Genomic DNA, 12546 nt, shown 5'->3' with positions numbered 1-12546 from the left:
GTGGGCAGGAGACCCCCCGACCCCCCCCTCCATCCCTGCCTCCCTCCGCCCTGACGTCACCGCCCCCCCGGGTCTCCCGGGCGACGGCTCCATCAGCGCCCGCGTCAGCGCCGCCCGTTCCCTGGCAACGTCCCGGTGTCTCCGCTCCCCTTCAGCCCCGCGCCCGGGCGCGCGTCTCGCTGGCGTCAAAGTGACGTCAATGGGCCCGTCTCGGCTTTCGGCGGTGGGCGGGGGGAAGAGGCGGGCGGGGAAGGGCGGGCGGTGCGCGGATGGAGGCGAGGGGCGGGCAGGGCCGGGGGCCGGGACATCCCGCGTGGTGCCGCCTGCCCCCCGCCGCACTCACAGGCGCGGCCGCCCGCCCGCCCGCACGGCCCTGCGCGCACACCGCGCTCCTCCCGCCAGGTACCAGCGGCTCCCTCGGGCCGCTCCGCGCCGGGCTCAGCGCGGGAGGGAGCGGGGACGGGGCGGGCAGGGCCGGCGGAGCGGAGCGGAGCGGAGCGGAGAGGAGCGGAGAGAGCTGACGGAGCGCCGTGTCCGTGCAGGTGCGGCGCGGATGGTCCCGTCCCGAGGCGCTGCCCGCCCCACGCCTGAGCCATGGTGATCATGTCCGAGTTCGCCCCGGCGCCCGCGGCCCCGCACGGCCAGCAGCGGCCCCTGCGAGTCGGCTTCTACGACATCGAGAGGACCCTGGGCAAAGGCAACTTCGCCGTGGTGAAGCTGGCCCGGCACAGGGTGACCAAGACGCAGGTGGGTGCGAGGGGCCGGAGCCGTCGGGGCGCGGGGAGAGGAGCGCGGGCGGCCCCGCGGAGCCCCGAGGGCGCTGCTGCCTTTGCTCACCCGCGGTGATGCCCGAGCTCCGCGGGCGCCGAGAGTTTTCCCGCTGTGCAGAATTAAAACTCGGCAGGGATACGTGCAGAAATTCCCACCGCGGCTCCCGCGGGTCTGAGTGTTGCTGTAGCTTCGTTGAGTTACTCTCAGTTTGCTCAAAACGCCCGGCAAATTGAGGATGTCTTGAAGACTTCAGACTTTTTTTTTTTTTTTTTTTTTTTTTTTTTTTTTTTTTTTTTTTTTTAAATTTTATTTTATTTAGTGTTCTTCAAGAACAAAGAACCCGAGGTCTTATTTGCAGAATTTTATTTTTTTTTTCCCCCCTGGGCGTGCAGCCGTATTTATATTTCTGGTGCATGTCAAAACCGTCTCGGTCAGTGCAGCAGGAGATAGTCTGTTACAAGAATCTGTTTTTCACTGGCATGGGACGGATTAAAAGATTTACGGAATCCTGTCCAGTGCTAATTTCTGCAGTTCTGTTCGCTACCTTCTGTGTAATCCTTTGACGTAGAAAAGAAAAACGAAAACGTTTCTGTGCAGCGAATTCTGTGCGGTTCAGAAAAAACAGAATCAGCTTTGTCGAGTCTGTGCTTTAAAAGCTACTTTGAAAGCTACTTTAAAAGCTACTTTACTTGGATTTTGTGAGTGGTCTGTTTGTAGGGGGGTGTGTCTTTTTTTTTTTTTTTTTTTTTAAGATATCTTAACAGTGAGAGTATGTGTTTTGTAATACCTGGGGTTTTGTTATTATTTAAATTTGCAGGTTGCAATAAAAATAATAGACAAAACAAGGTTAGATCCAAGCAATCTGGAGAAGATTTATAGAGAAGTTCAGATAATGAAGCTTTTGAATCATCCTCACATTATCAAGCTATATCAGGTAAGAGTCCAGCTTTGAGGCACAGCACGTAGATAAAACATGCTTGTGGTCTTCTCTTGCACGTAATTTTTGCACCTGATATTTGCAGACAGAATGCATTTTGAAATGCTGAAATACTTTTTGAAAAACGTTTGAAATAAACTGGGTGTCTTCAAAGTCATTCTTCATTCTTTGAACGAGATTCTGGTACATTAGACAGCTTTCTGACAAAATGCACCGTAAAATTCACAGTTGAAACCAGGCTGACGTTTGTTTCAGATTGAGGAACGGGTTATCTGAACTTCTATGATTAACTTGCCTTTCCTATCTCCTCTGCTTTTCCCAGTTTAGAGGGCTGGAACTTCTTACGTGCTTTAGATAAGAGGAAGACTTAAACTCACGTTGGGTGGTAGAGGAGGAAGCTCTGAAGTTGAGTTTGCCTTACGCGGAAGGGATTTAAAGGCACCAACAATTAAACCAAATTAATCTAAGTAGAAAGCCTAAGTGGAAATTTAATGGAAGAATTTAGTGGAAGAATTGGATTAGTGAAAAAGGAAAAAGGTGGTAAATGCTGGTATCTTAGAATATGTCAAAAAATTACCTGTTTGGTTGTTCTGTTGCAGTTTGTGTAGTTTTGAAAGTGAATTTTAAGTATCTTTCCCCTGCAGAGTTTCACAACGTGAATTTTGGTTTAGATTTGTTCAGGTTCTGCACTGATGGATGTTTTTAACCGTAGGAACAAATTAATGTGTTATGCAGAAAGCAGGAACACATTTGTCTTGTGAGCAAGGACTGCTTTGCAGATTCTAAATGTTGGATCTAAGTAGCCTTTGGTGTAAGTTGTTCTTAATAATTTTAAATAATGCTGTGTGGATTTAGGAAGAAAATGACAGAACAGTTTGGGCTGGAAAGGGACCTTTAAAGGTCATCTGGTGCAAGCCCATGCCATGAGCAGAGCAGAGGTATCAGTCTCTCTGGACCTGTCTAAAAGGGCAGAGAGGAGAAAGGTGGAGATGGATGAAGCAGCAGGTCTGAAAGTCCATGTGCAGTAGTAAACACTATTATCAGCTGTGATCTTATTGCTGGGTTTATTAGCTTAATAATTAAAAAAAAAAAAAAAAAAAAAAAAAAAGTTTAATTAACACGTGAGGCTGAAGAGCCAGTAAGGCAGGTGCTTAGGCAAGGCATTATTTTAAAAGACCTTGACACACATGAAGTGTTTGTATTTATCGTGTTACCCGTCATAACAAGAATGATTCTGTGTTAAGGGCTGACGTCAGGGTTGCCCATGGGGCACTATAGGACATACAGAAACATTCTAACAGTCCGGTTGAGTTCATTTCAGTGGAATGATGTGGGTGAAAATACTCTTTCGGAGCATTTAGAAAAGCAGGTTAAATTCCATCTGGTTGAACCACTTCACTTGATGCAGCAAATGACGTCGGTAGTGGACCATCATTTCTTTTCAGTGAAGTTTTCTTTTCTTTGTTGTTGTAACTGATGCTTTACCTGTGTGGTGGAGGCTGAGAAGCAGGGATGGAATTAGATGACATGCCAATGTAGGGTGTGTGTCCATGTATTATTTCATCATTGTTTTAGTTTCAGCACCGCGTCTTAATTTCATCCAGCTGGCAATTTTCCCAGAACACTTTCCTTCAGTTTTTTAAACTGGGAACCTCTCTTCCTTTGCTCCTTGTTTGTTTATTTTCATTTCATGTCTGTGTGTACTTGTAGCGAGGGGAGGACAAGAGCCTTTGAAAAAGGTTACATGTTGGGAGCCTGGAAGTTGCAGCCTTTGAAGTTGAATTGAGGCTTTTTTGGATTGTTAACCTATTCTGACCCTCCTGCTTCCAAAACAAAGTATCTGCTCCTTGAGAGGGAAATGTTTCCAGGGAAATGTTGCATTCTGAAATCTGAAATGCAACATTTCAAAGGTGTGCAGTGGCAACTGAAGATGAACTTGGAAACTGCTCAGCATCTCTCATTCATCATTTGGATTTTAGTTATTCTTTTTTATGCTCCTCTAAAGGAAAATATTGTGAAATATCAAAGCAAGTTGATACTCGATTGATAGGCAATATATTGACAGGTGTTGATGTGCATCAAGCACTGCTGTTACACAAACAGCAGCCTGTTATCACTTGCACAGGAGGATCCCCATGTCCCAGCCAACTGCAGACAGGAGCAGGGGATCTGATAGCACTTCTTGCTTTGTCCACCTTGCAGCTCACCTCTGCTGCTCTGAGCCCCCACTGGCCTTGAAACAAAGACCACTTTAGATAAACTTTTAAGTTTCTTTGCATGTCCAAAATGTGTCACATTAATCATAAATATATACGTGCGTATTTTAACAAAAGGGGAGTGTATGAAATAATCTAAACACTCATCTGCACTCTTACAGAGATTAGGTAGCTTGGTAATGGTGAGAAGAACAATGGCCTGGGAAGCCATTGTATAATGTAGGCACATAAGCCTTGATTTGTTATCTTTTTCATTACCAGTTTGCTTGGAAAGAACTCTGTGGTGCAAAATTAGATGCTTTTACTGCCAGCTGCTGCAGCAAATATAAATTTGAATGGATATGTTTGAGAATTCACATAGAAAAATAAATGAAACTATAGAGCTCTGCTTTTCCTTTTTTTTTCTTTTTAAATCATGTCCTCTTGTGTCTTCACAGGTTATGGAGACAAAGGATATGCTGTACATTGTTACTGAGTTTGCAAAGAATGGAGAGATGTTTGGTAAGTCCTCACTGACAGAGCTCTCAGTTCCTTAGATGTAGAAACCATGGCTTTGTTTTGTAATTCCTGAGTAACAGATATATTCTGATTAAAGACCTAGAGCCTGTGTTGTCAGCTGTCAAACAGCAAGTGCAGCACCTGCAGGATTATGAAAAATTTCCTCGGGGTGTTTCTAAATCCTCTCTGGTTTTGTCTGGCAGATCACCTGACCTCCAATGGGCACTTGAGCGAGAGCGAAGCACGGAAGAAGTTCTGGCAGATTCTCTCAGCAGTGGAATATTGTCACAGCCACCACATCGTGCACAGGGATCTCAAAACAGAGAACCTCCTGCTGGATGCCAACATGAACATCAAATTAGCAGGTAAGAGGAAATAGGAGGTCACTTTATAAAGAACAGCAAGCATATTGTTTAGACATTGGGCTTCCCTAGGATGAGCCTATAAATGGGTTTTGTGTTTGTGTAAGTGAAAATAAAATAATAGTCACAGATATTTCTCAGAACAGATTTTGTGAACAGAAGGGAATAGCTTAAATGAATATGCAGAAAACAAAGCAACACATCTGTTCCTTTCTCTCTGTTTTCTGCTACTTCTGAAATATTAGTATGTGGTTGGGTGTTGTTGTCTTACCCCAGATTTTCACCTTTATTTCAGACTTTGGCTTTGGAAACTTCTACAAGTCAGGAGAGCCCCTCTCCACTTGGTGTGGAAGCCCACCCTATGCAGCTCCAGAAGTTTTTGAAGGCAAGGAATATGAAGGACCTCACCTTGATATATGGGTGAGCTCACAATTCCTCAGAAACTGCATTTCACACTTTGTGAAGGTCTGTAGGCCTTCAAAATCCTTGGTTTTCCTGGAGCCACTCATGTGCTGTGCTGTTTTCTGTTGGCAGAGCCTTGGGGTGGTTCTGTACGTCCTTGTCTGCGGTTCTCTGCCTTTTGATGGACCCAATTTACCAACTCTGAGGCAAAGAGTGCTGGAGGGGCGGTTCCGCATCCCATACTTCATGTCCGAAGGTGCTTTTTTTTTTCACATCCCTGATGTTAGAACAGGTGCTATAAAGGAGTAGCTGTCCAGTTTGCAGCTGGCAATTATTTTGTTTTTATGTATCCAGTAGTTTCTGTAGGGCAGAACATGTTTTCTTTTCTGGGATCTCTGCTTTGTGGTGCACCTGAAAGGCTGTAGTTTCCTTTCTTAGAATATCCCTATGGATTACAAAAATACTTGACTCCCTTGCTGGAAAAATAATGGCTCAGAAAAGAGAGAAAACAGGATTTTTAATGAGACTTGCCTGCAATGCTGACATAGGTGTAGTTCTCCTGAGATATTTTAGCTATGCAGAAGGGGTGTATTCCCGTGTGGCTGTGCTGCCAAGGAGAGCAGGAATATTGGGACTTAGCAGTGTTTCCTGGAAACTCCAACAGTCTAATGAGAAACATGAAGCTGAAGAGTGTTATCACCTCTCTATGATTTTGAAAACCAAGTGCACGTGCCTCTGTTGTCACGTGGAGATTATCTGCTGAGGTCTGAAGTTTATCAGTTATAGCCATGAACAGTTTTATTTCCTGGTTATAAGTAAATAAGCAGTATAGGACCAGGACCAGGAAGTTGTATGTGATGGGGTTCTGTACTAAGTTCTGACCTATTTTATATAGATGTAATGCCATTAAACCTGCATCCTCTCAAAACCAGCTCTAGTACAAGGTGCAAGGCCACCTGGAATCCAGTGCAGCTTCATTTCCTGTAGTGAGATGTTGTTTTTGTGATACCTATGTGGACATCTCTTGTGCGTTCTGGAATATCTGATAGTCAGATCAGGCATCAGCTGCTCCCAAACCTTTTAATTCCTGCTTTCATAGGCATCTTACACTGTTGCTGGGAAGTGCTCTTAGCAGTGACCTGGGGCTGGGCTGTTATTTTTTTGCCCCTTGCTCATGAGTTTGTGTTTGTCACCCAGACTGTGAAACACTAATCCGACGGATGCTGGTTGTGGACCCAACCAAGCGGATAACCATCTCCCAGATAAAGCAGCACAAGTGGATGCAGGCTGACCCCTCCCTTCAGCAGCAGCAGTCCTTGTCCTTCTCCATGCAAAACTACAACTCCAACCTGGGTGACTACAACGAGCAGGTCCTTGGGATCATGCAAACCCTTGGCATCGACAGGCAGAGGACTGTAGAGGTGAGTTCTTATCTTTTAGATGCATCTTCAGTGACCACCAGAATGTCAGTGGTGCAGTCATGGGTCATTCAGTGACTGGCCTTGATCTGGTGTCGCAGCATAAAATCTTCACTGCCCTTCTGGATTTTGCTTGGTTGTTTTGAGTGTACTACCCTGAGCCCTTAGTGATGAGTTTTGGCTGCTTACCTCCCAAGTTACCTGCAACTCAAAAAGCCTTTCCAATGTCTTCCAGTCTCTGCAGAACAGCAGCTACAACCATTTTGCTGCCATTTATTACCTGCTCCTGGAGCGCCTCAAGGAGTACCGGAGCAGCCAGGTGTCCACGCGGCCGGCAACCGGCCGGCAGCCACGGCCCAGGAGCTCCGAGATCACCAACACTGAGGTGAGGAGAGACTCCTTTGAATCTCCTTTCCATGTGACTGCCAGGCTTCTGAAAACCAGTTCTGATAGTGGTGCCCTCTGACAGGACGCAGCCTGCTGTTCTTCAGCAGGAGGCTGAGTGAATATTAATGTCCTGTTTCCTAGGAAGTGACCGCGGGTCATGGTCCAAAGAATAGTCTGCCTTCAGTGCAGGTCAATAATGAGCCACAGGATTAGACTTCTCGTGGAAATCTGCCCTCTTAGGGATGGCTTGGTTATGCTTCTTTGCTGCATATCCTGTAGGTTCCTCAGAAGTACTCCATGAGTCACTTAATGTGTTTTTCTGACAATCTCTTTATTTTCTTCGCCCCCACCCCCCTTTAAAGTGTGGTTTGGGTGCCTTTGCAAATTGCACTTCCAGTTAAATTGCCTAACTTAGGAGGAGGAGTTCTGTGTTTGTGTTGGCATTGATGGATTAGCTTTGTTCATTTTCATAGAAAGCATGAGGAGACAGCTTGCAGGGAAGGTGGCTCTGAAATTCTGTGACTCTCCAGTATCTGAAAAGTCACGTGGAACTGCAGTGTGTGTGATGGCTTCTGTGCATCGCTCTCTCTCCAGATGCCTCAGGACACTCTCACTAGTGAAACCCTGCGATCATCTCTGCTTTACCAGCAACCTCAGAGCCTGATTCAGCCATCCTTGCAGGCAGAAATGGACTCTGACATAAGCAATCCACTACAGGTTGGTGTTCCCAGCTAAACTCTGTGTTGATTCTTTTTTTTTCATTGTTCTGCAAATCCACAACAATGGAGGTTGTGACTTTTGTTCTCTCCCTCCTGTGTTTTGTTTGGCAATGGGCATGGTGTCACACAGCCTCTCAAACAATATTCCTACTGAACACATGCCACAGAATTGTGGAGGGTATTAAAAGGTAGCGCAGAAATAAGGAAAAGACCCTGAAGTCTGTGATCTGGCATGTTTTCCAGCCTGTGTTCTTCTCTGTGGATACCAACTTCAATGGGCTCTTCAGGAACCGCTCCATCTCCCCGAACAGCCTGCTGGAGACCACCATCAGTGAGGAAGTGAGGCAAGAGAAGGAGCTGGAAGATGAAATCAAGGCATATGACCACCCCATCTGCATCCCTAGCAACACCAGCAGGAGGCACACCCTGGCTGAAGTGACTACCCATTTCTATCAGCATGTCCCTCCATGTAAGTAAGTCTGGGATAAAGGGTGTCTGTAGATAGAGGAAAAGAGCAGAGAAGGAGTACTATAGAGTCCAAATGCTGAGGGAGAGTGTGCTGATTTTACCTTGACGGGGGTAGGAAAGCCTAGAAAAGAGGTTTGTACTCTGCCCTCCCCAGTTCTGTTTTCCTACAGATAAGCAGGGCCCTTAGGGAAGAGAAGTTGTGCTGTTGTATTTCACCTAAATCTCTTCGGAGGGGACCATGCTCACAAGCAGGACACAAACGTGGTCTGCTTGCTTCTGCTGTTATACTGGGGGAGGAGAAAGTGCCTGAATTTAACAAAAAACACCTCACTGATTGTGTTTGGTACTTACCCAGACCCTGTGAACCAACCAAATAAGCACAACTGTTCACAAAACAATCAGCCTGGTTGTGCTAAAAGAAATGCTTTATGCCTGATCCAGCACAGCCTGGTGATGCTGGCGTTGCTGGCTGAGTCCTGTCAGCTGGACAGGAGCCCAAACTGAGGTTATTTGTTGATGACCACTTGCTGGAGTCAAGCCCTGGGACAACAGGAATTGCTGGACACCTCTCCAGCTTGAGGCTGTTTATTTGTGCCACTGTAGGTGGGCAGAAGGCTCTGATGTCATGTTTGTTCCTTCCTGTACTCATCTTGGGAATGTTCTCTCTCTCCTTCCTTCCCCTCCATAGGTATAGTCATTTCCTCCTCTGCCAGCCCCACAGAGGGAACTAGCTCAGACAGCTGCCTTACTTCATCTTCAAATGACAGCTCAGTGGCCCTGAGCAGCTGTTTGGCAGGTCAAGTAATGACGGGGAGCCCGGCCACAGCGAGGATGACGTCGCCTTTCCTTGCTTCCCAGTCTGACGCTCCCGTGTTACAAGCCCAGGGCTGCATGGGAGGTGCTTCTCTCCTGCCTGTCAGCTTCCAAGAAGGAAGGCGAGCATCTGATACCTCATTAACTCAAGGTAATGTCTTCCTGGCTTTGTTGTTGAGGAATTGCACCCTTCCAACAGCCACTGGGAAAGGGAATTGTGCAGGGAGACTTGCTGCCCATTAATGTTACACTGAGGCTGGACACCTGGATGTTCTGCCTCTTGTGTTCTGGGGAGGGCCCTGAGAGAGGGTGGGATGCCCTGGGGAAGGTGCCTGGAGGAAAGGTTCTCAGACACTGATTCAGCCTGCCCATGGAGATATTTCTGCTGCCATGAGTGGGATGGCAGGCTCCACCTTCCTCCTAAAATACAGAGTGCACAACGTCATGGTTCCTCTCTGGCTTTTCCTTTGCCATGCATGTCCATCTGCACAAGGGTGCAGCTGTCCCAGTCTCTGTTTCATTACCTGAATCCTGCTCTGACCACTAGGCAGAGGGTGAACATGAACTGGAGTCTCTTCTAGCCCAGTTCTCACACCCAGGAAGACAGTGCCCAGAAAGGCTGATCTGTACTGTAGGCAAACAGGCTGAGGAGGGATTAAAGTGCATTTCTTTTCCTCGTGTCCCACAGGCTTGAAGGCTTTTAGGCAGCAGCTGCGGAAGAACGCTCGAGCCAAGGGGTTTCTCGGCTTGAATAAAATCAAAGGCTTTGCTCGGCAGGTGTGTCAGTCCTCCTCCTCTCGGGCAGCAAGGAGTGCCATGAGCCCTTTCCAGCACACACAGCCCAACACCTGCATGTACAGCAACAGCGGGAGCAGCAGAGAAGGGAGAAGCCTCCTGGAGGAGGTGCTGCAGCAGCAGAGGTGAGGGAGGAGCTTTGGTGTCTTTTCATTTGGTTTGCTTTAGGTTGAGGGTAAGCAGGGAGGGGTAAACACAGCAGAAGAGGTTGGGGGTTTGGTCACTGGGGGTTCCTGTCCTCCATCTTTGCTGTGTGGCAGTGGGTAAACTGCTTGGCTTCCTTTGTGGCTTCCTGCCCTGGCACATGTAACACAGGACGTGCAATTCCACTCAAAAATCTCGATGTTCAAATATTTGGAGGTTGCTGAATTGAGAAGCAGTTTGGTAGTGTGGGGGAAAACATTGCTTCTCCCTAGTGCAAGCTGTGTTTTTCTTTGTTAGTTTTGGGAATGATTTCTTTCCTCCTCTGCCTCCTCCTGTAATTTTCCCATGGCAAGGAAGTGAGACCTTGTAATTTGGATAAGTTACAGCCCACAAAGGAGGCACAGTTCCAGTGGCCTCAAATGTCATGTGTGGTGGCACCTCTTCATTCCCATAGAAGCAAGATGGAAAATTGAGCTTCCGGTTTATCTGCACACATTGCCTCTAGTACATCTATTATTAGGTGGCCAAATCCTGACCAGATAAACTTGCTTGTGATAGTTGCCCTCCACAGAATGAGGCAAAGCCTGGCATGAGCTTGGATTGCTTGGATTGTACTGGGTTTGATTAGGAGAGGTTTGATGGAGAGAAGGAAGCAAAGGGGAAAGTTATGGTCAAGGTTAGGGGCAAGAAAGGAAGGAATAGAACATGAAATTTTCCTAGCAATGCCAATTAACCTCTTCCTCCTCGGATTTTGTTCAGAATGCTCCAGTTCCAGCATCACCAACTACTCCAAACAGCTTGTCCCCAGACTCCCCAGACACCCACGGCGAGCGGCATCCCCTCCTCTGATGGGCCGAGCACCCGCAAAGCCTCCACCAACTCCATTCTGCTGTCAGAGCTGCAAAGAGAGAACTCCTTCGAGCTGGCCTTTGCTGGCAGCAGCCAACTGCTCCAACCTCATTTCTTCGGCGTGAGCGTGTCCCCGGTGTCGTCGGCTGCTCACCTGCTGGACACTCACCTGTACATCAGCAGCAGCAGCAGCCGCGTGCCCCCGCTGGCCGCCGCCTTCTCCCAGCAGCAGCAGCAGCAGCAGCAGCAGAGCTTCCCCACCCCATCCCCAGGCTATGACACTGTCACCCTGCAGCATGGGGACTGCGAGATGGAGGACCTGACTTCCAGCCAGCTGGGGAAGTTTGTGCTGGTCAAATGAGAGCTCCAGGCCGGTCTCGTTGCGGGGGACTTTCACCACTGTTCCGTGGCTGGCTGGCGGCGTTGGGACGAGTGACTCTCAGAAGCAATAAATTTTGAAGTATGTGAAGAGGCTGTCTGGCTCAGAAAGCTGGCAACTTTATAGGACTGAAACAAGCAATATGTATGTCTTTTTGCTTCTACTATTCTTGCACTGAACAAATATGAATAGAAACTGATTTTTTTTTTCTAAAGGAAAAAATAATGATGGGGCAGATGGGTGGGGCATTTGTGGGGGCAGGGAGGGATGTGGTTGGGGAAGAACTCTTCGGTACTGTACTCAAGTCAGACCAATACAGCTCTGCTGTTATGCAAGATTAGCAGCTGTCAGTAGTGGTGACACAGCAGGGAGAGGCTTTTCAAAGAAGGGACCAGAGCCTCCCTTTTTTCACAATATTCATTTATGGGTTTGTGAAGATGATTACCTCTTTAAAAAAAAAAAATAAACAGAAAACCAGTGGCATGCAGCATTATGCATTCATAGGAGACAAAAATGGAAGCATTGCCATTTGTTGTTTTTCCTTTTCCCTCCTGTTAACGCTCATTTTATTTAAAGGAACCAACATCCCCATTCCACACCTCCCAGATAGACATACTTTAAATGAAAACTGTGAACTTCTTGCTTGATACATCAGCTGGAAAAGCTCAGCATGCCCTTCTAATTAGTACAGAAGCAGTAACTCTTGGAAATGTATCCCTTGATAATCAGGATCCAAATTGCATAATGCCTGGTCTTTTGCAGGGATGTTTGTTTGGGAGTGGTGTGTGTGTACATACACACAGGTGCACACGTGCCTGTATTTTGTAGGTCTGGGTAATCTTTAGGAATCTTTTTATAAACTCTTAAGTTTGTTCATATTCTTGCGGAGGCACTGAGGAGGGAAGCAGCAGCACCTGTGGGGTAATGGGAAGGGTTTTCTTTTTAAAAAGCCCTCCTGGAGGTTGCCTACAAAGTTGCCTGAGGGGTATTTCTTAGTGCTGCACATTATTTCCGCTGCTAATTATGTTTTTATGCATTTCATTATCAGGGTCCAAACAGAACTGACTCTTGGGGAAATGTGCAATATTGAGGTTATAATTATATACTGACAAAGACAAAAGGAATAGGCTAGAACAGAATTCTACTCTAATGGAGTACAGCTTTTTCTGAACAAAACTGTATTAAAAGTGAGTAAAACAGCACAATCTTTGGGTGTTTGTTTTCGGTTGGTTTGTTTTTTGGCATATTAGCAAAACGAGGTTTTGCATTAGATAGGTGTTTTTTCGTATGGTTTTTAATGCTGTATATGTATATAAATAGGAAGCAGAAAACTATATAACACTAGTTATTTTTTATATTTTGTAATATGCTTCTGTTGTGTTTCTGGT

General features: G+C 46.7%; 1 protein-coding gene across 1 annotated transcript; it reads left to right on the top strand.

The window, feature by feature from the left end:
- The first annotated feature begins 501 nt into the window (after nucleotides 1-501).
- On the top strand, nucleotides 502-11664 carry SIK1 (salt inducible kinase 1). Its single transcript, XM_083855699.1, has 13 exons — nucleotides 502-747; nucleotides 1589-1705; nucleotides 4362-4425; nucleotides 4626-4787; nucleotides 5080-5204; nucleotides 5319-5442; nucleotides 6384-6607; nucleotides 6840-6989; nucleotides 7586-7708; nucleotides 7954-8179; nucleotides 8867-9142; nucleotides 9680-9911; nucleotides 10690-11664. Exons 1-13 carry the CDS (start codon nucleotides 595-597, stop codon nucleotides 11138-11140), a joined length of 2427 nt encoding a protein of 808 aa, XP_083711825.1. The 5' UTR covers nucleotides 502-594; the 3' UTR covers nucleotides 11141-11664.
- Nucleotides 11665-12546: the final 882 nt, after the last annotated feature.

The sequence above is a fragment of the Zosterops lateralis genome (assembly GCF_965231275.1).
Source record: "Zosterops lateralis genome assembly, chromosome: 2".
NCBI classification, from domain to species: Eukaryota; Metazoa; Chordata; class Aves; order Passeriformes; family Zosteropidae; genus Zosterops; species Zosterops lateralis.
The sequence above is the reverse complement of the archived record's forward strand: the minus strand, read 5'-3'. Positions and strand labels throughout refer to the sequence as shown.

What these genes read in the sequence shown, in the direction of transcription:
- SIK1 (XM_083855699.1), top strand. Translation starts at nt 595, where the DNA reads ATGGTGATCATGTCCGAGTTCGCCCCGGCGCCCGCGGCCCCGCACGGC. An exon ending in TGATACCTCATTAACTCAAG is followed by an intron (nt 9,143 to 9,679) that starts GTAATGTCTTCC and finishes CGTGTCCCACAG; the next exon opens with GCTTGAAGGCTTTTAGGCAG. An exon ending in GAGGTGCTGCAGCAGCAGAG is followed by an intron (nt 9,912 to 10,689) that starts GTGAGGGAGGAG and finishes GATTTTGTTCAG; the next exon opens with AATGCTCCAGTTCCAGCATC.